The 27,081-nt window shown below is 41.8% G+C and overlaps 3 protein-coding genes across 6 annotated transcripts; 2 read left to right on the forward strand and 1 right to left on the reverse strand.

The window, feature by feature from the left end:
- The first annotated feature begins 1,747 nt into the window (after positions 1–1,747).
- Positions 1,748–15,297, forward strand: LOC115770467 (synaptotagmin-11). Of its 2 annotated transcripts, none has more exons than XM_030715745.1 (8): positions 1,748–1,796; positions 12,045–12,462; positions 12,529–12,759; positions 12,825–13,356; positions 13,415–13,695; positions 13,758–13,907; positions 13,967–14,107; positions 14,176–15,297. In XM_030715745.1, exons 2-8 carry the CDS (start codon positions 12,142–12,144, stop codon positions 14,320–14,322), a joined length of 1,803 nt encoding a protein of 600 aa, XP_030571605.1. In that variant the 5' UTR covers positions 1,748–1,796; positions 12,045–12,141; the 3' UTR covers positions 14,323–15,297. The 2 variants fall into 2 exon arrangements, with proteins under 2 accessions (XP_030571605.1, XP_030571603.1); XM_030715743.1 differs by lacking the exon at positions 1,748–1,796 and adding an exon at positions 9,997–10,198.
- On the reverse strand, positions 9,485–26,885 carry LOC115770466 (liprin-beta-2). 2 transcript variants are annotated; one of them, XR_004018856.1, is made up of 4 exons: positions 26,503–26,885; positions 25,439–26,445; positions 9,579–9,942; positions 9,485–9,523 (listed from the first exon to the last, which is right to left on the reverse strand). XR_004018856.1 is itself a non-coding variant. In XM_030715742.1 (3 exons), the coding sequence occupies exons 1-3, from the start codon at positions 26,710–26,712 to the stop codon at positions 24,260–24,262; spliced, it is 2,115 nt and encodes a 704-aa protein (XP_030571602.1). In that variant the 5' UTR covers positions 26,713–26,883; the 3' UTR covers positions 23,713–24,259. The 2 variants fall into 2 exon arrangements, 1 of the variants encoding a protein (XP_030571602.1); XM_030715742.1 differs by lacking the exons at positions 9,485–9,523; positions 9,579–9,942 and adding an exon at positions 23,713–25,157 and having other exon boundaries at positions 26,503–26,883.
- LOC115770464 lies at positions 17,387–23,022 on the forward strand. Of its 2 annotated transcripts, none has more exons than XM_030715741.1 (2): positions 17,387–17,451; positions 20,405–23,022. In XM_030715741.1, exon 2 carries the CDS (start codon positions 20,413–20,415, stop codon positions 22,837–22,839), a length of 2,427 nt encoding a protein of 808 aa, XP_030571601.1. In that variant the 5' UTR covers positions 17,387–17,451; positions 20,405–20,412; the 3' UTR covers positions 22,840–23,022. The 2 variants fall into 2 exon arrangements, with proteins under 2 accessions (XP_030571601.1, XP_030571600.1); XM_030715740.1 differs by lacking the exon at positions 17,387–17,451 and adding an exon at positions 19,810–19,847.
- Positions 26,886–27,081: the final 196 nt, after the last annotated feature.

Below are 27,081 nucleotides of genomic sequence, written 5' to 3' on the forward strand. Positions count from 1 at the left end.
CACATTAAATAAACGATTAAATATCATTTCAACGATTTGAATTCTAATTAAAAAAACAAGATATAAGTGGAAAATTGGTAATCAGGTGCAACCTACTGCGTAATACCCGTTATAGCTCAATAAAAGCGTTAAACAATAACCAATTCATCATTCCATATTTGAGTGACGCTCTCATAGTGTAGAATATATAGATTTGTCTGACTTTCCCGACCCCAGTGGACCTAGTTATGACGTGGACATACACCAGAACATATTCATAGGAACAATTGAAAGGACATCTAAACAGCTAGACGTTACAAGCATTTAAACTCTCTTTAGTTCACGCAGCGTCTGTACTTTTTCCCTCAGCAGTAGGCTATGCATTCTTCATTAAATTCGATGTTTATAGTCCGATGCCAAATTCTTGTATACACGAGGGCTTAAGGTACTCTTTTGAAGCCTCTGACTCTATAGTCTCCGAGCTCATATACATTTCGTACATTTTATACATTTCGTACATTTTATACATTTCGTGATTTGTGTTTTGAGTCCAGTAATTGGACTACAGAATCACTGCAGTGTGGGGAATATAAATTTAATCGGTATCACAATATATGTATCTACCGCCAATTAGGATAATTATAGTAATAGGAGCAGTTCTTGAGCCACGACAAGATGTAAAATAACAACATTTTCAATTACTCCCTCCGAAGCTTTATACCTAATACCCAGAATGTGTGCATTGCTTGTATATAAACATAAATACATTCTCATATCGTGCATACATTTATCGTCAGACACGGTGACAAACGCAGACATACATATGTGCATGCATACATACACGTATATTGGTATCTTAATATATGCGTACATATTTTTGTCTCTATCCTTATCTTTATCTTAGTTTGATTTCAAGGCGAAGTTGCACACAAACACACGAAAGCGTTTTTAGAGACCGTCAAAGCTTTGGAAGCTTTTTCGAACTTCAGGCATTTTGTAATTTATTATCCCTGCAAATTGTCAACTTGTCAACCTGAAGCTTTAACAGAGTTGGGTTCAATGGTCCTGAAAGTTGAAAAGATTTACAAAACACAACTATTTGGCTTTCTTAAATCAAGCAGATTTAATGCAATAGTCGCTAATCATAAAAGGTTTGAAAGTTTTTCGAGTTAAGCCAGAATTTAGCGGGAAAAATTAAACACAATGTGTTAGGTAAATGAAAAAACATATACATATAAATTACTTGCGTGCCTAACAACGGGATTTTCCTTTACTTTTCCTTTACTTTATTTTTTTTGACATTGCGAAAATGTTGCTTTCAATAAAGTACATAAAAGTGAGTACAGGCAAGTGCAACAGCTGATTGGGCAACAAGTTGCGAAAAAGCTTTCGAAGCTGCAAAGTTGTAGTTCAATGCCACAAAACCTTGCCGAATAATGCCGTCGGAGCCGACGTGTTGTCGGCTTCGTCAATTTCGACCTCGTCCAACTCGAATTTTGCAACTTGTTGTGCGTGGCGATGTCCTCGTCCTTGTCGTGGCTGCGAAAGCAGAAAACCAAAATCAGTTGTACGCGCGCAGGCCTTTTGTGTAGAACGTTGCAATTTCGTGCCTGAGTCCGAATTTCGAGTGAAATTAATAGCAATTAAGTCGCACACAAACGCAGCTAAAAAAACTAATTAATGAATATCCAATAAGTGTGTGTTGTGTGCTTTTTTTCCCATTTCAATTATTAATTTGCTGAAAATGTGCTAAATTGCTTGCCCAATATCAAAAAAGTTATCTTGATATTTTGATTAAAGAGCCAGCGCCCAAGTAGGTACCAAAAGTTTCCTTTTACAAACGGCACAGTCAGAAAGGTGTTTTATGGATTTTCCTGCGTCGTCTTTGTGGCTGGGTCGAAACTGTTGCTTTGTTGTTTGTTCCCTGTCGGAGCTGCCTTTTAGGTGTACACAACCTAGTGGCGGGCTGTACATAAGCGCATTAAGAGGTCCTGAGTATATATATAGTATATGCAAACTGATTAAGCTGCCACTCCAAAAGAGGAATAGATGATAATATTAAGTTACCTTTGCACGCACTTGTACATTGTACGCTACACATACATGTTATATATATATTATATATATATTTATACATATATAAAGTGCGCACGTTTTGGCATATCGAGCGGTTACATTAGGGACTGGGGCGTTATTTATTATCGAATTGAAAAGCTACCTCAACTAATTGCTACCGTCGGAGCTGGTTTCATATTGCGATTTACATACAAATATAATATATGCACACTCTCGCACAAACACACACACACACACACATGCACATTAGGCAGCGATGGGTTTCATCAAATTGCTTTTAAATTGTAGTTTTGAATTGTAGGAATTTCGAAATGAAATTCTTTGTCAGCAGCCGTCGTCAGCTTTTCACCAAAATAGGCGGGATGTCCACAACAAACGCTTTAACCGCAAACTGCGCAAGGCATAAGGAAATTCATGGAAGTAAAAGTGATTTCGCATTTGCTGCTTGTGTGGCTTTGCCTTCTGGGATATTAAAGCTCGGGGAGTGCCCACATTGCTCTCTGCTGGATTATGGCAGCGTTTAAAAGATGAATTATCGACAACAATTTGTACTACATTAGGCATGCTTTTAACTGAATTTAAAGCAGCACTAAGACTGATTGACTGCTCGCAGGACTCACTGGCAACCCATACGTGTGCGTACATCCATCCATCTATCTATCCAGCCAGCCAGGCAGGCAGGCAGGCAACAACTGGCAGCTCCACCAAAAAGCAAAGTTAATATAATTATTTTTAGATAACAAACCAGGCGAATGCACAATTTTGCGCAGGGCTCCGCTGATATTGGCCGTGCTGTTGAAGCAGCAAAAGTGCGTGAGAAGCAAGGGGCGTACCCTGGACTTGGGTGTATATGGCGCTTGTTGGCTGTTTATTGTTGTTCACGCGATGGCTTTAAGTTGGCGCCCAGGGCTGCCATTAAAGTCGCTTAAAAAAGGCTTCTCCTGGCGCTATTTCTAGCTGAAGTCCCTAAGCCATGTACTTATGGTACATAATGGAAACATATGTATTTGGGCAAACAAACGGCAAATAAGAATGGGGTGCTAGAATATGCCAGACACGGGTCAGCACCGAATTAGCAATCCTCGCCAACATGTGTGCATATGTGCCACAATTTTTCACAATTACATTTTCTACGTGATGCTCCATACGTCAACCGATGTGATTTTTATACCCTGTACTACTCTGCGCTAGCAAAATGGCCAATTCTGGCCTAGTTTGCAGTCAGCCTTAATTGTAACTGGCATTTACAGACTTGTCTATAAAGCATAATCCTCAGCCAAAGCCCAGTAAACTAAAAGCTAGTCAGCCTTATTTTAAGTTCCATAAAATATTATCGCAGTTCTGACTTGAATAGGCCTATATACAGGGTATCTATTAGAGACTTTCGACTTGCCTTTGCAATCCACTCGTAAATTTCAATTTGCCAAGTAAGTGCACACAGCATACATACACAGATGCACAAATAAGTATACTCGGATTTATTTGTATCTACACATGAGATATATTTGTGCATTAATGTATCTGACAGATGCCGCGCGCACAGCTACACACCCACACACACACACACACACACACACACACACACACACACACACACACACATACGTTAGCGTGCTACAATATGCATTCAGTCTGTCGCTCAAACATGCGCTGCATCAGGTCATCTATGTGGTTACCCATTGCATTTCCGCTCCGGGTCCAAAGCTCACGATTTATTTCAATTATTTCTGCTATCGAGTGAATATTTAGTTTATTTATTTCCGTTTTGCATTTGGGTCAGTTAGTACTTAGTTGCTTGCCCGTTGGACTTGACTTCAATTTGCATACAGAATAGGAATAGCGGGAATATTAAATTACCCTGTTGGAAATATTAAATTACCCTGTTGAGGGTACTGCCACGCCCAACCTGCTGTCCGGAGCAAAGTAAATCAACAATAACAATTACAATGAAATGTCAATAAAATGACGAAAGAACAGTATATTTCCAGTGCAATATGCAAATGTAATTAACGTCCTTGACGAAAGCAAATAGTCTGACTGGCGTCGAACTAGCAGAGTTAATGATGGTCTTTCAAAAAGATTATTAAATTAATAGCGGGTGCAGGAGAATAAACAAACTTACGATAGTCAACCAGGAATTTGCCAACAGAAAATGGACTTCAGCGTTTTCGTTTTCGTTTTTCGTTTATCGACGCCTATAATTCTCAAAAGGTTATAGCGACAAAAAGGTGGTAAAAAGTTTTCAACCTAAAGCCTAGCGCTTGTTCTGGTTAGAACTAGGAGGTGCTATGCAGACAGCCTGCTTACCTTTTCATATTTATAACAAATTAAACCTTGAGCCAGTCGAGAAGCGAAACAAAATTGTTTTACTTATTTGCTTTCTATATATATCAAAAACATTTTTAGCTATATATATAAAAACTGACTGCCTGAATGGTAACTAACGCACAGTCCAAGCAGTAAGAGCTAGAAAGTTGAAATTTATACTGGGGTGAGCGAAAGTGAGCAGTGAAAAATTCGACCTTCCAGTGAGGAAAAAGGTGGTCAAAGTTTGAATGAAAAACATTAAAAACAACGCATCCTTATAAGTGTGCTTTGTAAACATGAAATTACGAGCCTGAGCGAACCGACGCCGTACTCACAAGCGAGAGGTCGCCGGTTCAAATGAAACAGCAATTGTCGTTTCTTTTGTTATTATTCACTAAAAAAACAATAACAATAAATGAAAAGCAGTGGAAAACGAAAACAATAATAATTGAAAATTTAATTCTGTTTTGTTTGTTTTGTCAACTACAATTATGTCATATGTAGTATTTGACAAAACAAAACAGTTGATTTGACTTATTTTAATTAGAAAATATGTGTTTTTTTATTAATTTGAAATGGATTTGTTTAATTGAGTCACAAAGTTAAGTAAATATGACCACAAGAGCAGAAAATAGTTTTTAGTTAGGGCATAGTTAACTTTATGATTGGGCCGCAACAGGGACAATAGGCCGCAATACGAACAATGGGCCGCTAAATGAGCTAAGACCGAAGTGAAGAATCGGAATAAGATATTAAATATAAGCAGTTTGAGGTTTAAGGTTATATAAAAGCTTAGCTTAGCTTGACTTAGGCCAGTTCAAGTTAACTTATCAATAACTAAGCCCGATATCAGGAATATGGTTTTGGAAATTTCCAACTTTTGATATTCTGCATAAGATATTCCAGCCGTTTTTAATCTTGTTAAAAAATATCACTTCCAAAAATGTGTAATAATCCCCAACAACTGAGTCGCTGGATGTGTTACACACCAACTGACTCAATTGACAAAATGGGTAAGATTTAAGGTTAAAATTACATTGGCAGTAAAAAGTTGTCGACAAACACGTTTGACGAACATAGAGATTGCGAATTGAGTTTCGGCGCATTTTTCGAGAGAAAATAAGAAGCAATAATCTTAGCTACTGTTTGTATAGATCCCTTTATTACTAACAAGATTGACGCATGGCCAGACAAATGCAGCAATCAATCCTTGCTGCTGGCAAGGATGCAGTCGTACATATCGTACATGTGTGTATGTGTCTGCACCAGAAAAAAAGAATAGACAATCGGATAATGCCAATGCATCAGTGCAAATATATACAAGTCTTACTGGTTGATACAATAGCATTTATTTTGAAAGGAAAGGGTTAAATAGCCAAATTGTCGACGTCGCCGATCTTTGATGTAGACCCTGCCGATGCATTTGGCATTTTGTTTTGCCTGCTTTTCGCACAGCGAATTTCTTGAAAGTTCTTTCATTTGAAGTAATGCAGAGTTTGATTTGTTTTGATCTAAACCGCAAAATCTGCCAGAGCATTTTATCTTAGAGAAGCCCCGAGCCTTGCCTGCCTCTGACAAAATCCATAGTGAAGGATCAAAATTGCAAAAGGCTTGAAAATAACTTAGACGCTAATGGGACGCGACTTGAACTTGTACCTATACAACTTTGATAAACATACTAATTAGTTGCAAACACTAGCTTTAGGGTGAATTTTCCGAAATTGCCGAAACATGAAGTCATTCATTTTCAATGTAGATCTCTGAAAATATATTTAAAGCTGACCGTCTTATAACTTCTCCAATAAAGCCTAAGACCCACATATTCTACATGTAAAAATCAGTTTGCAGGATGGTAAAGAAGAAAAATTGCATGCAACTGCTTTCCGCCATTTTTCCACATTTGCGGGTGGAATTTCTATAATCATATTTCTGAAGTTCATATGCGCCCAATCCACTTTATCACTCCATGGGAAGAGAATTTTAAGGATTTCCCGAAAAGTATGAAAAACGATTAAGATACTATTTCATAAAAATCAAAAAATTTGGGACAATCAGTCAGGAGAAACTGTTTTCTAACTATATAGTATATATAAAAATCTAGCATTTCTGGTACATATAAAAACTTTTACAGAACACCAAAAAGTATTAAACAAATTCCAGCAAATCCCTTGTTCGCATGTGTGTGGCCCCGAGGTTATATCAAATTGATATGGAACTAGGAGTAAGTCAGTACAATGGAAAGCTATCACTGCTACCGCATCGCATTCAGCAGCCGCACAATTTCCATTGTATTGGTGATTAATTTCTAGCCTCCGGGTAGCCAGCCGTCTGGCTGCTCCGGGTAAGGCATGTTTAGACCGCCACAGAACTACAGCTTGAATGCTTTGTAAACAAGTTGACAGACAGACAGCCAAGCGGGCTGTATTGACGTTTGATGAGCGGATTATCGGCGTGCGCTTCATTGCGCTCATACCTCCTGTCTTATAGCCAGGTCAACAAGTGTTGCACGTTTCTCACCATGTTGCTGCGCCATTTACTGGATGCCACAGGACGCTTCACGGCTGCACTACTGCCGCTTTGCAAATGGTTGCAATTGCGCAATACAAACTATTATATAAGAACTTAATCGTAACGTAAGCCGACGATCTCATTATATTTGTCTCAAATATAAAGATATGCAATTTTTATACCCTGTTCCCATTGAATATGCTATTTCAGTATATCATCTTTATATTCCCATTCTCATAAAATCTTTCCCAAGATCTTTCTCGGCGATTAAAAGACCAATAACGTAATAATGTATGTACTTACCTGTAAATTCTCATGCAGGATTATTTAATCGTCATCTATCAGTAGGCGCAAAACGAACTTTTATATAAACACATAACTGAAAGAACAGAAAAGCAGAGATAATGTGTATAAGTTTAAAAACGCAACATGCGTACATATGACTGTTATAGTAGTTACTTTTTTTAAAATAGAATAAGATATAGTTATGTTTATAATACGTACCACTTTTATTGCCACTGCCTCGCCCATATTTGAGTCGGCCTCCTTCGATATTTAAGCCGCCGTCTCCTCTTTTGCTCAAGCTGCTGCTTCCTCCATATTTGAAGTTGCTAACTCTTTTACTTAGGTGCCGTCTCCTGCTATATTTAAGCAACCGCCCTCTCTATTGCTGAGCTGGCCGCCTCCTCCATAGTTGAAGCCCACCGTTTCCTCCTTTGCTCAAACTGCCGTATTCTCCATTGTTTAAGCTGCGGTCTCCTCCTACTCTATAGTTAAAGCTACCTCCTCCTCCTTCATTAAGATTTTATGTTGCGGTTTGAAAATAAGTTTAAGTCCAATCGCACGAAACTCTGAACATGCCCCAAAAATCTTTGAATCACCATTTCCACCAAGCATAAATTGAAAAGCTTTTATATCAACATTAGCAATACAAATAAATGCAGGGTCAATCATAGTTATATATTTGGGTTTTTTTGCAAACATTGCCATGATTGTGTAAGTCCCAAAGTCAGAATCAGGATCGAAAACGTGCATTGTCTATGTAAATCCCACTGCAAGCTGCAGAATTCGAATGGAAAATGTTGCCACATGGGCCACGTGCGATAGGGTACCTCTCAACAGCAGCTCCTAGATTTACAGTGTATATTCAGAGTGTGTGTGTAGGTAAGCGTATAACGAGCTTCTGTTTTTGCATTTTAATTTCCGGCCTCGGCCATACGTCTGCGTGCCTGTTATGGAATGCAGTGCATTGCCGGATTTGACGGCATTGTTTGTGTGTACTCAAATCGGTTGCCAGACTTCTGTTTGTGGCACAATTATTTAAATGAGATTACGAAGACTTACAGAACGGAAATGCCCGATTAGCATTATCTCTGTAGCTGGGCCAGCCTTGGGCTGATGCTACTGCTCTTTTCATTGCAACCTGCTCATTTTACGGATTATTTTCTTGCTCCAGTGTCAAACATTGGCGAGCCAATTTGTTTCCTTTGGTATTTCTCTTAATTTTAATTGTTTTGTTCGTTTCTACGGCAAACTGTTCGTCGCTTTCATTGTTGACTGAACGACTATACGTCGCCCACAACAATTGATGCACAATTTGTTGCAGATAATCTACATTTTCATTTGACTGCTAAGCAATTTACAGCTTAGTTTTTAGATAAATTTACATACATATACATAAAGTACTAGTCTAGCATACTTGAGTCCATTGTAAAGCTCATGGTTATGCAAATGGAAACATTTCTATGGCACATATATGATACGGTGTCTCGATCCGGTCAGTTTCAGATAATTCAATCAAATCACTTAAAGACTAGTTTGCATGGAAACAGACGGACAAATAGACAGACGGACTCTGCAAGGGTATAAAAAATACCACACCCAACAGATTCATTATGCTTATGTAGAATTTATATTTGTATGCTCATTCGAAAATTGAAAAACCATAAATTGTTACTCTCCGCTATCAGAAACGTTAAACATTAAAGTCTAGTACACTTGAAATTTTGGAGCTAAAATGACTAAGCGTGGATAGAAGACTACTTATGAACTTTTCTACGAATCGATTCAAAATAAATGCAGTACGTTTCCAATCTAATAAACTGAATGTCGGACCACTACTAGAAAAATTACAACAGAATAGGATTAAAATGTGCGCACTCTAGTTGACTGTGTGCGTGTGTTGTAGCTCTAGGAATTTTACAACAACGTCCTATGAATCACAGGTTATAGGCTCCGACATACGAACTATCATGTGTTTAGCTGCCTAGCCTTTGGCAGGAAAAAGGGCAAATATCCTAATGTGCAATTCAATTAATATTTTCATAGTAGTTTAAAGGTTTGAAAACCTTTTGTTGTTGTCAAAATAATTTTGATAGAAACTAGAATTTGTTGGCATAAAATATAATTGGGCAGCTGTATTTATTTTGCACTTAACTATTGAGGCAGTTAAACACATTATACTGCGTATGTGAATTGAGAATTTGTACTAGATATATTTAAATGTATTTCAGCAGGCCATTCGCATCATTTGCGTCTCGATTCTTTCCAATATTCTATTTAGTTTGCCTACAATGTCCGTCATTGCATTTATTATCGCAGCCGCTTTTTTTTACCCTCTCCTGTACCTCAGGGCACTTTTTCCTCGGTTCCTCTATGAAATAAATTATTTTTTTGGGCACAGAGTCGGCGCTCATTAGAATACGTACTCTTAAAGCAGCCTTTGAAGAACCGTCCATCGTCAGTACATCTTTCTTTATAAGTGTCATCCTGCTTCTTGCTCATCTCGCGACACTGTACGATATGTCTGGGATTGCTGGCGCGGCACTTTATGGTGGAGGCCATGCGAGACATGGCACCAGTCACGCGGTTTAGGAAACGTGCAGTCATATTGGAATTTAACGAAAATCACAGAAGCAGCTGACCCGCCGAGCTATATGTATATATTAAGGTGTTATCGAAGCAAAAGATCTGAACAAACTGATGTTTTTTAATTTGAATGCTGTAGAGCTTAGCTTTTGATGAAGGCGTTTTCATCGCATACTCAGCACTCGCATTAAAACGTATGTTTAACTGGAAGAGAGTTGAAAAATATCCATATCAGTTTCGAGCTAAAAAAGCAATGTGAGCTTCATTTGTTTCCAAATTTGTTTGTCCTATTCACAAAGATAGTTTATTTTCCCATAATTTTAGAGCTAGTTCCTTTAAGCTTGACTCATTTTTCAATTTTAGAATCCCTGACTAAGAATAAGTAGCTGTTTGTTATGTATCGAGCAATCAAGGTCATGACAGAGACAGTCATTATTCTGGACTTGCATTTAGCAATCTTGTGAGTTCCATAACGATAAAATAAAAATTATAATGCATTAAACAAGAACTTAGCAGTGCCGAAAGATTTGAAGTGGCAACAATGAAAAGGCCATTAATCAAGGCTTAACAAATTAAACTAAGTGGAAAATTTTAATTTGATATTACGCTTGAACCCGTACCCGTAGCCGGGCCGAGCCGAGCCGAGCCGGGCTTGTAGTGGAAACAACAACTACCCCTGACCACTTTACGCATAATAGGGGCGCCTTTTCCCGGGGGTTGACACTCATATGCCAATGATAGCTGAAAAATGCCAAACTATTAAAACGCCTTTTGGATGCAATTTTACGCCATGACATGGACACACACGGAGGGTGAGGCCACTTTTTGGGTCGCTTTTCCACAATTTTCTGCCGCAATTCGCTGGGATTTCCTCACATACGAGCATATGTATTTCTGGCGTTGAAAAATGGGCTTGGCCGTCGTCCCTTTGATTATAGTTTAGGTGTCAATTAGCAACGGTGCGGTTGGCTGCCTTTCAATGATACGAAATCAATGCATTACCAGAAAGAGCCCATAATCCAGGATATGATTAGACAATATTTGTTAAGCCAATGCAATTATTGGCAACGGGCCATTATCAAAACAGGACACATATAGCTTTAGCTTTTGCATGAAAAGCGTCAACGATCTGCTTGCAGAGTGTGTTGCACGGAGATCGGGATGCGCAGGACATCACACACTTGACGAATCCCTGCACATATGTATGTGTATAAATCTGTCCCTCTGCACAATACGAAAGAACGTATTTTTATGATGCCGAACTAATTTGGGGGTTGTTCCTTGTTTTTTTTCTTTTTGTGTGTTTGTCTCTCTTGCACTCAAAAGATCTTCTGTGTTTTGGTGTCATTTGCTACACGTGCTTAAATTCATTTAATTTATTTAATACTTGAAAATACATTTATTGTTTGCTTGCGAAAGAGACTCACCCTCTGTCTCTTTTCCCCGCCATGCGAGATAATCGCCAACCCTGGGCATGTCATTGAGGGAACTGCTCAAACTACAGGATTGGGTGTGACTGCAAATGAATTCTTATTTTGCGTTCGATACGCTGCGTAACGAGTAGGCCCAGTTGTCGCCTCGTGGGGATTTCCGATTCATTTGCTGATGCCGCTGCGTCTTTGCGTTCCTTACCCGGGCATATTAATCTAATGGCCCGGGGCGGTAGAAGCAGAAGTGGTATGGCAACCAACTACAAACTTATATGCATGTATATATGCCATATATATACTATATGGCATGTCTACTTATATGTATATGGTCACAGGCCATAATTAAGCACTAGCTGCTTTGGACACCTTCTGCTATAAGCGAGCTAGCGGTCATCGTGGCGCTGCCTGATTGGCTGACACATGTCCTTAGAGGACGCTTTTAGTGCGGTTTCTATGGCTATTTTCCGCCAGGTGATGCACAGGCATAATTAATACCATTCCAAGGCAACAAAACTCAACCACACGCGTGTCCGGCTGTGGCTACTTCGCTCCGGACGACAACTGTGATTGCGGTGTCCACACGTAACATCTACCATGCACATGCATACCTGTATACATGTGTGTGTGTGTCTTGTGTGCGTGTGTGCTTGTACTTGTATCGGAGTGCTCCGAATGGCAAGGGTGTTAGTCTAAGCGGATTAATGTACGCCTGAATGTGCGGAGTACAATGCTTGTGTGTTCGGTAATCGGAAAATGTGCACATAGCTAAATTCATAGTCTAGTTATAAAGGCGGATATGGACATGTGTCCGACAGGGAGAATCTAATGCAACATCTTCGACAAAGCACAGCAATAAGAGCTTTCTACTCCTCCCAGGGCCTAAGACTTAGGAGTATCTAATACGTGACCCCACAGCGAAGTGTGAAAAGGCCGAATAGCAATTTAGCGTTTAGTCAAAGTTTATCAACGAAAAATGAGTGGCCTGGGTCCGGCAGCCTGTTGGCTGGCGCACAAGCGCATTGAGTCTTGGTCTCGCATAGCCAAGGAGCGCGTTGGTGCCGTTCGTCGCGTTACGCTCGACCGCAACTCGGCCGACGAGAGCAGCGGCAGTGGCGGCAGCAATGGCTGCACCCAAGTATTGCCGGGAAGTGAGGGCGCATCCTCCACGACGCCGCCGCCGCAGCCGATGACGCCGCCGCCATCGGCCTCATCGGTAACCTCAACCACCAGCGGCATAGGAAGTGTTTCGGCTGGTAGTGTCAGCGATAGCTGTGACTTGCCTACGGACTCAGAGGTGCTTTGCCAAAAATCGCACGCATCAAGTACAATCATTAATGCTCCTTAAACCTTGTTATTGCAGGAAGTCAATATTTCGAAGGAGTCACATCCCATACAACCAGCCACACAACTCCATGGAATTCCTTGCGTACCCAACCATCCGATTCAAGCCGATATACTTCGTGGTCCCGCCGAGGTTTTCCACAGCCCGTTGCACTTGCACCACCAGAGTCGATCCTTTCCGCCGCGTCTGCAGCGCACACCTTCAATTTCCAGCCAGAGCAGCGTAGACAGCGCTCCGTCCAGGCAGTCGGTGAGTTTAGCATCCGGATCTCGGTTATCCTTTACAATTATGATATTGACGAGCTATATATACAGGGTCATCGCGGCTCCTCTCCCCAAATAAGGACTTTCGGACCTGATGGACGTAGTTCATTACCTAGCGAGGCAGCATTCCCACATCATCTGGCCCGTTCGCCCAGTCCCATGCGGACTATTTCGCTTGACGCACGCTGTGGCAGCCCGGCTTCGGTCGATGCGAGTGTCTTGCGGACCCCAAGTCCCTCCCAGTGTAGCCTGGCCTCTCTATCAGGCCCAGGCATGGTTGGATCTGCGCCCAACATGATTATGAGCACAGGTGCCGGATCTGTTCACTGCAAGGGAGTGGGCGTAGGCATGACAGGCAATCGTTGCCTATCGCCTTTGCTGATACCTCCTCGTCCTCAGCCAGGCATTGATCCAACTGTGGGTCCTGCTTCGCCTCTTGGTGCTCTGCAACCGGACTTATATCGCATGCCCGATGGGCCGGTCTATCTGACAGCACCCGGGACGAGCCACGCTGTGGGTCGTTTGCACTTGCGTGTCAAATATGATTACCACCTTTTCGATTTAACGGTTCATCTCATTGAAGGTATGTATTCCCACAAGATACCGAAGGATTTTAGCTCAACTCTGGCGCTCCATTACAGCACACAATCTGAGCCCCATCGAGGAGGGTGGCTTTCGGGATCCTTACGTGCGTCTCATGCTTCAGCCGGGCGTGGACAACCGCAAACGTCAAACGCACATACACCGCGGCGAATCGAATCCCTACTTTGATCAGCATTTCAAGTTCCCGGTTTCACGTGACCAGCTGCAGGGCAAGGAACTGGTCTTGCAGGTGCTCGACTATGATAGGTACTCGCACAACGACATTATTGGCGAAGTGCGTATTTCGGTTGATGGCCTGGATCTGTCAAAATCTGTTGAAGTGAGCGTTGTCTTTGACGATTCCAAAACTCACTGAATCCTATTGAAAGTAACTCTTCTTAGATATGGGGCGATTTGCTGCGAACTAAGAAGCCCAAGGAGGATCGCCCGGAGCTGCTGTGCTCTCTGAACTATCTACCACAGGCGGAGCGCCTGACAATTGTAATAATGAAGGCCCGAAATTTGGATACCGTCCAAGAGCCCTATGTCAAGGTATGAATATTATATGTGTTACTGATTGATTTTATTTCGAAAACATAATGCAATCACAGATTTACCTAATACAAAACGGCAAGCGCATAAAAAAGAAAAAGACTAGCATCACTAAATCCGACGATGTTAGCAATCCCATCTGGAACGAGGCATTTACATTCAATCTACAATCAAATTATTTACACAGTGCCGCCATTGAGGTGAGTAGCCAGCCGATAATAATTCATTTGGCCAAATTACCAATTAAATGTGGATTTAATATATGCAGATATATGTGGTCGGTGCGGGCAGCGAGGCAACGGAAATTGGCTGCTGCGGACTTGGCCCACAGGAGAGTGGAACGGGCTGCCAACATTGGCACGACATGATTAACAATGCCCGCAAGCCCACAGCCATGTGGCACTATATACGCTAAGCGAGCGGGCAGCTCCACATAAATTTGCTTCAGTATGAAAATAAAATCACATTCAATTATTGAAGCTGTTTTCAAGCTGCTTTTAAAGTACAAATTCCACTTATTACGCAGCCTGTCTGCGTTTTTTGACTAAATTTGACTAAAACAAAAGCTGGAAAATAACCTTTTGTGAATTGAAATGTGACACGACACGCTAGTACATATAATTTTATAGATTAGTTTTTCCTAATGGTGTCCAAATGTAACAAGAAGCATACCAAGCGAACCTTGTTATGTTCAATACCGAGTACTATTCAGATATATATATATACATCTATATTAATATGCTAATAACTTGAGAAATGCACAAGCTCAATCAAAAGTTCCTATGATACACACGAAACGAGCAACCGACCCAAATACGATCCATGTTCAGCTTCAGCACTTAGGATCTAAGAAAAAGGTCGCGAATCAAAGAAAAGAACCCGAGCCGAGTGGAAGAATGTAGCGTAACTGTCAACCGAGTTGTTGACATTTCAGTCGGCTTTGACGAAGAGTATTCAAGTGTGCATTTCTTTAATAATTATGAATATAAAACATTTCAACAGCATTTCATAAGCTAAATGCTCGTCAATCATATAGCACAAGAACTACCCTCACTGCGCTACGAAATTTGCTTAGACCACAGCCGGACGACGGAGCTGGGTCTCTTTGTATTGGCGACAGTTGACAAATTGGTCCTGTTGTCCTTTTTAAAGCCTCAGTTGCATAGAGTGTATGCATGTGTGTGCGTATGTGCGTCTTCGAGTGACTCTCAATAGCTGACAGCTTATAGTGCGTGTGGCAAAAGTATTTGCAATAAATTAAATGCCAATAACTATGGCTAATTGTTTATTTAATTAAATGTTCCTTCCATTGCTAATACGTGTACGTCTACAAGCTGAAGCCAGCGAAACGTTTGCAAAGCATAATGAATAGAATACAACGATAATAACATAAATTCTTAACTATTTGTCCATGTTAACCACATACATGCAACCTACAGATATATATATATATATGCATATATGTATGTGTATTGTGTGGTATAAGAAGATATATGAACTGTTTTCTATTTTCTTCAACAATATTATCAATCTATTTTTGATGTTGTATTAAATATGAGGGCCATAGTTGCGCCCAAGCATACTGTAAAATATTATATATATATACATATATATAAGAAATAAATGAATATAAATACACTATATATACACCTATATATACAAAACGCAACGCCACGATCCCACTTATTATCTTATTGCAACTGCTATTGAAAACCTTAAGTAATTTATATTTTAAAGTCTTAGGGGAAATCTAGCATATGTTATTTAGACACAAGTTAATTTGTGTGCACATATATATACATATGCATTATCGTAATCTAATACTTTTCTAAAGTCATTTTGAATATATATTTGTAATTATGAATTAAATATTTTCTGTTTTCAATTTCCATATGTAAAATATGATGTATGTACATATGTGCAAATATAATAATATATATTAGCTCAATGCCGTTTATATATGATCAAGTTAATCAAAACAAAACACAAATTATAAATATAATATTTACAAAGAAGAACTCACAAACAAAAATTCCATAACGCTGAAATACCTCCGATTTACCTAAACTTTTGTAAAACTGTTTTAGCCCAAACATAAATTGATGTATGTCAGTGTATGAAGTTGCATGTTCCAAGTGCGTATATTGAAATATGCATTATATATATTGATTGTTATTTAAAGATACTAAAGATATGCCTAAATCAACGAAAGTTTAATGAAAGTAATGAAAACACTATCAACCTATGGATAAAAACCCAATCTCTACCCGACATATTTAAACATATTTACCTATTCACTTCGTGATGTGTATAATATTATATGTGAAAAAAATATAGAAATTATTGAGTGAATAAATACACACAAAAAAAAGGAAAAGCCGTATTTTAAGTGTTATTTTTATTCTTAAAATGATAATTATTTATTTGCTTATTCAGAATTCATCGTTACGAGAAACCAAAAAAGTAATCCTCTGCGAAATGCTTGTGCACAGCCGAAAAGCAAAAACCTGCTACCGAGCAATTTTATTAAAAGATTATGAAAATTCAGACAAATATTATGTAAATCGTTTACTAGGAGAGCTCATAGGTAGTATTCATTTCAAATTTTGTCAATATAGCTCGAAAATTGTGGTCAGTATGTAGGTAACCATATCACATTAACACCTGATCCGAGCCCCAAAGCAATTGTTTATGTTTCGGCTTACGGTTTGAACCAACTTCTTGAATTTGAATGTAATTCATGTAAATATATTATAATACATATAAATGCAATATAATTGTTTACATATATATTTTACGTATCTCCTGAATTTTTCACAACCAAATGAACTGCTTGCTGATTAAAATGCGAGCACTGCTTGCAAAACAATCATCAAAACTGTAAGTGGCTGCACAGTGATTGTAAAACTGTGCGGTATGCAAAACAGAAGGCCGTCGATGTGCATGTTTGTTAATTTATATAAATTCTCACATTTATTCCCACAGTATGACCCCAATGTTATTATTAGTATACAAATATTATAATATACACGTATTATAATACAATTATATACCCAAGCTGCACAACATTCTGAACAAATTTGAATACGCCCCTCTGAGGTTGTAAAACAAATTGGCAACTCTGTTTGTCGAAAGCAACTGGCGCGCGCATGCGAATTCGCGTCCGTTAAATGTTTTGCAAGCGCAGTCGCAATGCCGCCGCCGTGAATGGATCAACGCGAACGCGCATATTTGAGACGCAACTGATGCCACATTTTGATTTGGCGTGAAGAGAATTAGAATATAAGTAGTACGCTCTTGAGCGCCGCGGCGTGTAACCCTTTGGCGAATTGTTAAGAAATGTCATCGAGCACAGTAAAAGCTATTGATGAGAAAGCAAATTGATTATATTGTGATAGATGCGTATCATGCTTGTGCATGTACCGCTCTCCGTTGCCGCAACAAAAACTGAGGCTGTGCCCGTGCTGTGGTTTTGTTGTTCTTTCAGCGAACGGCGCGGCGCGTAGGCGGCCAAAGTGGCAGTTATGGCCATAAATACAAATATGTACGTACCCGCCAGCAGGTATTGAATAAAAAATGCTATTGAATGTCATTTATAAATATGTTCAGAAACTGTGGCAAATAGATGTGCAATACACGGGCGCTCAAGTTCTGGCCAGCGCCAGCCTCAACCTACGACTGCAAAGCCGCTGATTACCGATGGTGATGTAAGCACGTCTGCCGTCTGATTTCGAGAATGTAAATAGTAGCCGAGTTTATAGCCAACAGACCAATGACAGCATATTTTGTAAACTTGCCCACCCACTATCCACATTCAACTTCTCTACTTTATTCAGTTAAGTGCATGCGCATACACTCGGATGTGCATCATACTCTTTGCCACTGGAGTACGGCTATAAAGTGTATCCAGACAAAGCAGACAATGTGCATACACATACTTAGTACAACAAATAATCCCTATATATAGGAATCAACTCCTAAAAAGGTTTTCTTTTGCATGAAGTTGAATTTGTGCGTAACAAATTGCCCAAAAGCCTATAATCCACGGAATTATATATAAAAGACAATAAGAGAAAGCAAGACCATTGTCGAAAATGACCGACTCGTAGATACCCTGTACTTAACGACTAAACGACAAGCGCTCGAACAAGCAAGCAGTGCACCTTACGCAGCGGCAGCGCTTCTTCTTCCCCTTGGCCGAAATGGGAAATTCGTCCTTAAACAACTTAAATATCTGTAATCCGATCTTTATGAAGTGTGTACCGTTAAAATATGGTATATATGCAGACAATCTTTTAGTTCGGTCAATACAAACTCCTTTAAATATCTACAAGCTAGTTTGTACGGCATTATCCAAGTTTCTTAAAAGATCTTTTAAAGTGATTTGGAATTAAATAACTTTCCCCTGTTATGGGTGGAATTCCCCAATCGCTGAAGCACATTTCAATAATGTTCCTATATTGGGCATTGACAATAAGATTGAAGCCGATCGACCCACATTTCCACCAAGGAGATGGATTTTCCAAAAAGCTTAAAACAGCGCTCAAAAGAATATGAAGATCGATTTTTAAATATTAGCTTAAGGCCGATCGGATTTGAACCTTAAGAAGGGATGTTTGCCAACTTCGAAATCCCTTTTATGTACTTGCATTTAAAAGTCTTTATGTGCAGAAATACAAGCTAGTATCAGTTTTGAATGGCTGTGTGTAAACTACAAATGCATTGCCACAATACAGCCGCCCAATAACAAGTATACGACCCAATGTATTTTTGTATTAAATTAAACCACTATGACCCATATTTGCTCACACACGTGCATGCATATATACATGAATGTGTGTATTTACATATGGATAGATCCCGAAATAAACGAACACAGTCATCTATTTTGAGGGCATTTTTCCTTTTTCCGAAATTAATAAGCCCCGAGATACTACACTAATACACCTACGCTGTTCTAACACACACACACACACACATACCTAACCAAACGCAAGGCGAAACTGAGTTGCCCTAACTTAAAGTCTCGCACGGATCTATTAATAATCGCGATCATCTGAGCGAACACCTATGCGTAGAATCAAGAACTTGGGATACTCAAACACCTTGAATGCTGCAGCTGCTGTATATCTTACTTTGAAACTGATCGAATATGTTATGCCCTGCAATAAGAAAACATATCCATTTATAGGAACTAGCTTCTGAGTATGTAATTACATACAGGTGTATTTTGGGTGATCTACCTGTAGATGCCTATTTCATCCAAATCGGTTGGTAAAAGAAACATGCTTTCGCTTTCGATGATATGTGGACTAGTAAACAAAAACAAATAGTTCATGAATGAATTGAGGCAAGACGACTTTTCAATATTTTTCTATTTATCCGCCGTGTTTTTTGTTTTTGCATTGCGTTGTTGGAGGGTTGGGGTTGGGGCTGGCTGGTTGGTTGGTTTATGGCCGCAAAGCAGCGCGGCGGCAACAAGTTGAATTTTTCTAAAAATGAATACACGAAATATCTTCGTCTTTGGCGTTAAATACGGCCACGACAACGCACCGCAGCCCGATGAATAGAAAGAGCGGCAAAAGAATTCAATTTGATTTTTATTTGGCCCGCTCAACGTCCACGTCCACGTCCGCGCTGCTATTTTCCTCTATTGTGTGCGGGGCGTGCTTGCTCTCCGTCTGCGTCCTCACCTCTGTTTGCGTCTGCGTCTCCGGCTGCGGTCCATCTAAGGAGCATATTTTGAAAATGATGCTTTTCGTGACTTTCCCGCAACTAGTTGAGTTTTGGATGTCAACACGAGGTACACGCGCGCGATGACGATGCAGCATCCAGTTTGATAGACGCAACAACGTGGCCATTCCGACGGTACGGAACAAAGAATAGACTGGACAGTACCTGACTCAAACTTAAATTCATACTCAAAACCAAATAGCAAAGGTAATAAAAATGGGCATGTCCAAAATATGAATATATACTATATTTATATACAGAAACCAAGTATTATTAAAACCAAATTCGAAGACGTGACCCTTAGCAACCGATTCTGTGCACACATCTCAAAATGCATCTGCGTTTAAGCCTTTTATGGGCATACTTTCGCCAAGGGAATCGAATTTCATGTACAAAAACAAATTTCAGTTTCAGAGCGATATGCGTTGCGTTCTCTGCCTTGGCCACAGGCGTGTGTGTGTGTGTGTGTGTGTTCGTGCTTGTTTGTGTGTGTGAGATACAGCGCCACTTGCCAGTTCGCAGAGCATTTAAATAGAATTCCCGTGTTGCCACCGCCACCGCCGATAGAGACGGATACGGATACGATCAGCTACAATCGGCAACGGCAACGGCAACTTCTGCCGGCGTGCAAGAAAAATGTGTGTGTGTGTTTTTGTGTCTATTAAACATAACTGCAATTATGCCATATAAGGGCATGGATTGCATTTATCAGTCAATTGGGCATATGCTAACTATTCGCTGTCCTTCAATTCATCTCATTCCAGAGGGTAACATGGAGGATCTTACACGGGAGAAGGCCATGGCCTTTAATGCTTTTGAGCACAACAACAACAACAACATTACAAGCAACAACAAACAAATGTGTTCCAACATAGCCGCGACAAAGACCCACAAGCATCCGCCAAACGGCTTGGCTGCCGCGATTCTGCCATGCATAAAACTGGATCCGGATAGCGGCCAGGCTATCGAAACGGAGCGCTGGCAGCACACGGCCGTAAGCGATCATATGCGGCGTGAGCACTTGAACACCACCAAGCTGTTGCTGCAGGGCTCTGACGATCCACTGATCTCGCACGGAGCCAGCAATGATGCCCACGATGAAGATCAGGATTATCCATTCAAGACGCTGCTGGCTCGCAGAACTGAGGAACAGCAGTCCATGCAGAACGGCGCATGCAGCACGCTTACCAAGCAGCAGCTGAAGGCCAATCTGATGAGTGCACGCAAAATCCACAGGCAGCCGGTGCAGGAGTTGTCGCCGCCGATGCAAAGAACGTCGCGACAGGGCAAATCGAAGAAGCGGACAACCAACAACGGGGCGATCAAATTGCGATTTCATCATCAGGCCCTGCCAGCCGAGTATGCTGCCCATTACGAGGCAACGCAGAGACGCCACATGTCCGGCGCCAAAACAGTTCCACCAGCGCCCGCTGTGAAGGCCGCACACCCGCCACAGAACCAGTCGCACGAGAACGTGCGCAGCTGGCTGAGAAAGATAGCCGAGATACAGCGGAGCGCCGAGCGTCTGCAACAGGCCCAGGAATCCAGTAAAGAGCCCCAGCCGCGATCAGTAATGGGAGCAGCTGCAACAACGCCGCTAGAGGCAGTGCATGAGGTGACAGGCCCCAAGCGCGGTGTCATTAAATATGCCGATCTGCCCTACATGGGCGAAATCACCTTGGACAACTACAAACCCCGACGTGGGCGCAAGCCAAAGAAGGCTGACATATGTCATCTGATCTACAAGAACTACGGCACCATTATACCCGCATCGAACACGTCAGCAGAGCATTTTCCAATGGTTGAATCGAAGCACTCGCCTGCTGCGCAGTCTCACACTTGTGCAACTGCATCGGTACTTGCGCAGCGAGTTGTGTCTAGGACTGCCCCTGCCGTTGCGGCAGAGGAGCCACTGAATCTCTGCATGCGGGATCAGTCAGGTGACCGGTACTCAATCTCGAGCGGCGACAGTGATAAGCCCTCGACAGTTACTAATGCAACTACACCAACTACCGAGTGTGGCAGTTCCTCGCAACGGGCGACACCCCTGACCGAGGATCATTTATCTACTAAGCCTGTATCACTAAGGTTTTCTGGAGAGGAACCCAGGGTCGCCGGAAAACTGCTCTTACAGCCTTCGGGGCTGTACTACCAGCAACTAATGGAAAGCTGCCGCCTGGGCGTGGCAGTAGAGACCATTGAAAAAGACAACCAGCTAGCCCTAAAGATTCCCCTACCAAATGGATTCTTTGCCACCACAAGCACCATATCCGACAAGCGGGAGACGCTGGAGCAGAATATCGATGCTGCAACATCGCCTGCGATGCGCAAGCGTAAGCGTTCAGCGATCTTTATACCGCCCATGCCGGCCGAGCACAGCTCCAGCCCCTCCACTGAGGTCAGCATTTGCAAGTTTAAGTTCACAGGCGGGGCTAAACCCACGTTGGAGGAAAAGAAGATGCTGTCGGTGGATGCGGAGGGCAACTATCGCTATTACAATGGCACCGGCGATAGGACATTGCGTGGCTACGAGTTCATATCACGGGAGCAACAACAACAACTACAACAGCAACAACAACAAATTCAGTCAACAAATTCATCCAATGACAAACTTTATATCGATATACCACCGCCTTCGACGGATCTCAGCCTGGAACTGTTGCACATACCACCCGAATCTCCGACATCTTCGCTTCTGCTGCCCAGCAGCCTGGTGCCAGTAGAATCGCAAAGCCCGTCCAGTTACTCCAACTCACATAGCCCAATGCGACTCACCACGCCACACCCAGAGGATTGCCACAAGCCGATAGATCCGTCCGAGCAACTACACAGAACACTTTTGAGTCCAAAGCTCGAGACATCTGCGTCTGCGGGAAAACGGCGTTCGTCACGCCGCTCGAAGCAGCGCGAAAAACTAGAAAAGACATTTAAGGAGAAGGGATTCCTAATACAAACGCAACAACTGCAATCGGCCGAGGGAGCCACCTACTGCAAGTTTAGGCAGTTGAAGAAGTTTACGCGCTACCTGTTCCGCAACTGGAAGGATCACATACCGGAGAGTGACCTTTGCAAGCATCGCGCCAAGGATGGCGTTGCTCGCGAGCAGCACACCGTCCTCGAGAATATACTGGCCGGACAAATTAGCCTAGGTGTGGAGAATCTGTCAGCAAGCCAAGCTGCAGCCAACCAGGCCACTTAGAGCAACCCGACGAGCTTTACTTAGTTTACGCCGAACACACTGCCAAAGATTGATAGATGTAAGAAAGAATTGTCAGCACAAACGAAGAAAAGTTTTGGCAAGACAGCAATTATCTAAATACTATGTTGATTCCGTCCAAGCTGGCTACTTAATATAGTTCATGGCCACGCCTCTAGTCGTTCAGCAATTTAAGCAAAGTTATTGTTAACAATAAAATAAAATCTAACAAAAATATGAATTTCAGATCAGATCGTACCGCGGTAATACAAAATGAATGCGAAGGGGACTCTCACAAGCAAGAAAATAAATAGACAACAATGTTACTGGGGTTCACTTGGGGAGCAAGTGTGCCTTGACTTTCCTTATGAGGGATGGCAGTATTTTCACTGGGAAAGCCCTGATCTGAGCTGGCGTACTCTAACCAGATGCTTCATCCGAACCCAAGTAAATCCTCCAATCATATCCTGTACTGTGCGTCAGGAACGACGATATTTGAAGATATTTTCATAAATTTTTCGATTGCCATCTTCACTTGGTATTAATTCCTTTTGGAAATGTGAGGTCACAACGGATTTTGCCTGTGGTCTCTGGCTCTGGTCCAAATATGCAACCTGATCTTATATAAAATCGTGCGCTACTGCGTTGACAGCGTGTCCAGAAGCCCTGATTAATATATCCCTTAGGTGGGATCTAGTGGCTGGAGGCGGTTCCAGGCGTCCTCCACGAGCTATGTGGTTATCCTATGAAGATATTATTGATGGGTCGTTTTGAAAATAGATGTGCCAGATATAGAATTGAATATGTAATATATATAGACTATATATAATATATATAGACTTTCGGAATCCAATCCATTCTTGCCTGATTAAAGGATAATTCAAAATATTTGACTTCCGTAAAAATGCGTTATATACTTTTGAAATATCGGGCTAATAACATATAACTTAGTGTTAGTACAAATAAACTCGGATATTGTGCTATATGCCAGACTTTCGATTGCTTTCCAGGTCGTTAATATGTATGCTCTTTTAAATACTTCAGTTTTTCATACTTTGGAAGACGTTAATGCTCAAATCGTCTTATGTTAATTATACGAGTAAAAAAGTGCAAGTTTCCAAAAAGGTATGTAGTATGTGGTAGTTGTGCATTGAGCAGCCTGCCTTGCTAATACGTTATTAATTGGTCGTTGGGTTTTTACGATAAATTGCTTAATTGTTGGCTCACATTGCTAGCCTTGGTAAATTCTTGCAAATACAGCTCCTTGGCTGTAAGTCTGTATGTCCGACTTTGGCTAGATCGTAAAGTTGATCAGCTTCAGGGTCAGTTTGTGGCGTGAACTTAAAACTAGATTAACAATAATTATATTATTACGCATAAGTATGTTAACCGCGACTCCGATTGTGAACCCCTTTCGCAACGGTTAAGTGGAGCTCAACGAACCATCATTATCTTTAAGCGTCTCCGAGGTGGACAGCACGGGCACTACAGTATTCATTGGGCATACTAAATCCGTCCAGTCGATCTCATTTTGTCCCTTTGAACTCTTGCGACGCTTGAGTGTAAATTGAGAGCGCTTGGGTGGCTTCAGTTTTGCAGTGATGGTGAGTGGCAGATAGCCAGGAGCTGCTTCGGCATCGCGTTTACTATGTATAATTGTACGTCCAACTAATTCCTTAAAATGCATTGCCAAGTGGCGACGAAGCAAAGATTTACTCGGTGGTATCGAGAGTAAATCAGCTAGCAAATCGGCGTTGAAACGATCCTCATAGAGCATCAATGCGCCATGGACTCCAGCACCGCGCAGATTTGGCGCATACTCAGACAGATCTATTGTTTTCAGCCACTCCATGACTCGGTGTGCCGTCCACAAGTCAACGCTTTCCTTGTCAGGACTCTTGGCTTCGTCGCTCTGATCGACCACCTTGGTTGAACGACGAATCAGGCCTTCGCCATCCCAGGACATGCGACGCATGCATAGAATGCCACATCGCAACGACGCGATGTGCAAGCAGGAGCTCACATGCAATTGCGAAAGATCCTCAAGCGTTAAACGATGCAACATGCGACCATCGACTTTGGCCTGCAGAAAGTAATCCTTGTACTGAGGCAAGCCAATGTCATCTAGCCAACGCAGCACCCAGCCAACATCCAGTTTTGCAGCCTTGACCGTCAGCTCGTCAAACTCCTTTTTCGTGATGTCGTCAATGGCCAACATGATTTTCTTTCGATGCAGAACCGATTTTAGATGAAGTTCACGTTCGATATCAACCGGAGAAGCGGTAAAGAAGCATACAGACGGATCTGCTTTTAGCCATTTCCTGTGACCAATATATTATAGAATAGGCAACATTATTATCGAAGATCTCACGACACTTTATAGCAGATGGAAGATGATGTATTGTTTGAGAAAAATGTTTGTGATAGCAATTATATTACAACGCTGTGTTGAACGGATGAATGATAAATTTGGTGCAAAATATATATCAATTCGTAATTGGCTATTAAAATTTAAAAATCTTACTACTACAAAGGCCAAACATAAAGTTAAGATGAGCAGTGGTGCGTTGTGCGTATTATAATATAAAAGGATAGCACTTACCTGCAGTTGTCCTGATAACATCCGAGACCCATGTGCGCTAACCAGTTGCACACTTCCTGTGCGTTCCAGCTGCTGTAATGCTTATCGGCATCGCAAAACATTGGTGTCTGTGCGCTCCATTCTATGCGGCCGCCTGCAGTTGCACGCGACCCACCCCGACGAAACTCATCTGGTTCCGCTTGCTCCAGGGCGGTCAGCTCGCAGTTGCTGCTATTGCTGCGTCGCAGTTTGCCTAAAATGCTGCGCAAACCGCGCGCAGAACGCTCGCGTAGCTTTGGCGAGGGCGTTGATTGCGTTTGGGATCGAAAACTAGAGTACATCGACATGGCGTCTTCTGGTGGGACAGCACTATCGCTTAGTACACTATCGTCGATTAGAATTTGTTCGTTGGAGGCGAACGCAACATTACGTTGCTTCCCACTGCTGTTTGCATTCACGTCTAGGGTGTGATTATTGTTATTGTTTGCTTGCAAGCGCTGTACCTGCTTACTGGCGCCGCCATGGGACCGTGGCAAGCTATGGAATTGGGGCTTAATCTGGTGACGTAAGGCTGAGGGTGGAGTTTTTGGTGCTAAGCCACCATCTGCCGCGAAGGTCTTTTGATTTATATTGCCCATGCTACCGTAGGGCATGTTGCAATCGGTGGCATTCAGCTCGTTTTCGCACTCCAGCGCCGTTCGATGCAGCTTTAGCTCACTTAAGGCACTCATCAATTCCAGTTTTTGTGTTTCTAGCGCAGATCGCGAAATCATTTGGCGCTGCAGCTGCTCTTCTTTGGTGCAAAGCTGCTGCGATTTGTCCGTCAACAGGCCCTCCAATTCAATTATTCTATCTGCTTGCTCAGAAACGCGTTCGGCTAGCATTTGGTATTGTAGCGCCAATCCTTCCTTGTCGCGCTGCAAACGCCGCATGCGTTCATCGGAGTCCTGGCGTGGTATGTGCGTTTCCAGCCAATCGCTTATTATTGCAGCGGTAACTGGATCTGGAGCTGGCGCTGCCAAACCGACCTGCAGAAGTGCGGAAAAGGGTTAGATCTGTACATATTTACTGAGCCGCTGACTCACCTGTTGCAGCGCCAAAGCCAATGTCTTAGCTGTTGACAGCACATTTGTTGCAGAAATTAAATTACGCTCACAGAAGCTAGTCAGCGAAGCCGTAGTCGGCTGAGTCTGGGGCTGACCGACCGCTGCCGTCGCTGAGTTCGATATTATGCCATCCATCTGCTGCAGTGCTGCCTCTAACATTTTACTCGCCTCTGTTGCTGTGGCCGTCATGATACATACAATGTGTGGGCAAAGCTTTAACAGTAATCCGTATCCGGTGATCGATGTGAACACGAAATTCTTATTTTGGGCGTTGGTGCATTGTTACATAAGCACCATCAATGAAAGCACGCCATTTTGTACGTTTTAGGGCTTCAATAGTGCATTAATAATACTTTTACCACAAAAAAAAAAAAAACTAGCACTAAAACAACAGAAAATGCAACAAATGAAAATTTTTGCTACTGTGGGCACATGCTAATTGTTCCATTTATGTTATCGATATTATAAAATATCTGCTATCGATAGTCTATGCATGACAGAATCATGTAAGAACTAAATAATGAGTGTGACCGTTTTCGCACATTTAAATCCGCACAA

Source organism: Drosophila novamexicana, unplaced genomic scaffold (genome assembly GCF_003285875.2).
Source record: "Drosophila novamexicana strain 15010-1031.04,08,12 unplaced genomic scaffold, DnovRS2.1 tig00004555-arrow-pilon, whole genome shotgun sequence".
NCBI classification, from domain to species: Eukaryota; Metazoa; Arthropoda; class Insecta; order Diptera; family Drosophilidae; genus Drosophila; species Drosophila novamexicana.

Excerpts from the sequence above, each read along its gene's own strand:
- LOC115770466 (XM_030715742.1), bottom strand. The coding sequence starts at position 26,712 with ATGACGGCCACAGCAACAGAGGCGAGTAAAATGTTAGAGGCAGCACTG. Across the intron at positions 26,446-26,502 it reads TGGCTTTGGCGCTGCAACAG|GTCGGTTTGGCAGCGCCAGC; the intron begins GTGAGTCAGCGG and ends GCACTTCTGCAG. Across the intron at positions 25,158-25,438 it reads TGTTATCAGGACAACTGCAG|GAAATGGCTAAAAGCAGATC; the intron begins GTAAGTGCTATC and ends TATTGGTCACAG.
- LOC115770467 (XM_030715745.1), top strand. The coding sequence starts at position 12,142 with ATGAGTGGCCTGGGTCCGGCAGCCTGTTGGCTGGCGCACAAGCGCATT. Across the intron at positions 12,463-12,528 it reads ACTTGCCTACGGACTCAGAG|GAAGTCAATATTTCGAAGGA; the intron begins GTGCTTTGCCAA and ends TTGTTATTGCAG. Across the intron at positions 14,108-14,175 it reads TACACAGTGCCGCCATTGAG|ATATATGTGGTCGGTGCGGG; the intron begins GTGAGTAGCCAG and ends TAATATATGCAG.
- LOC115770464 (XM_030715741.1), top strand. The coding sequence starts at position 20,413 with ATGGAGGATCTTACACGGGAGAAGGCCATGGCCTTTAATGCTTTTGAG.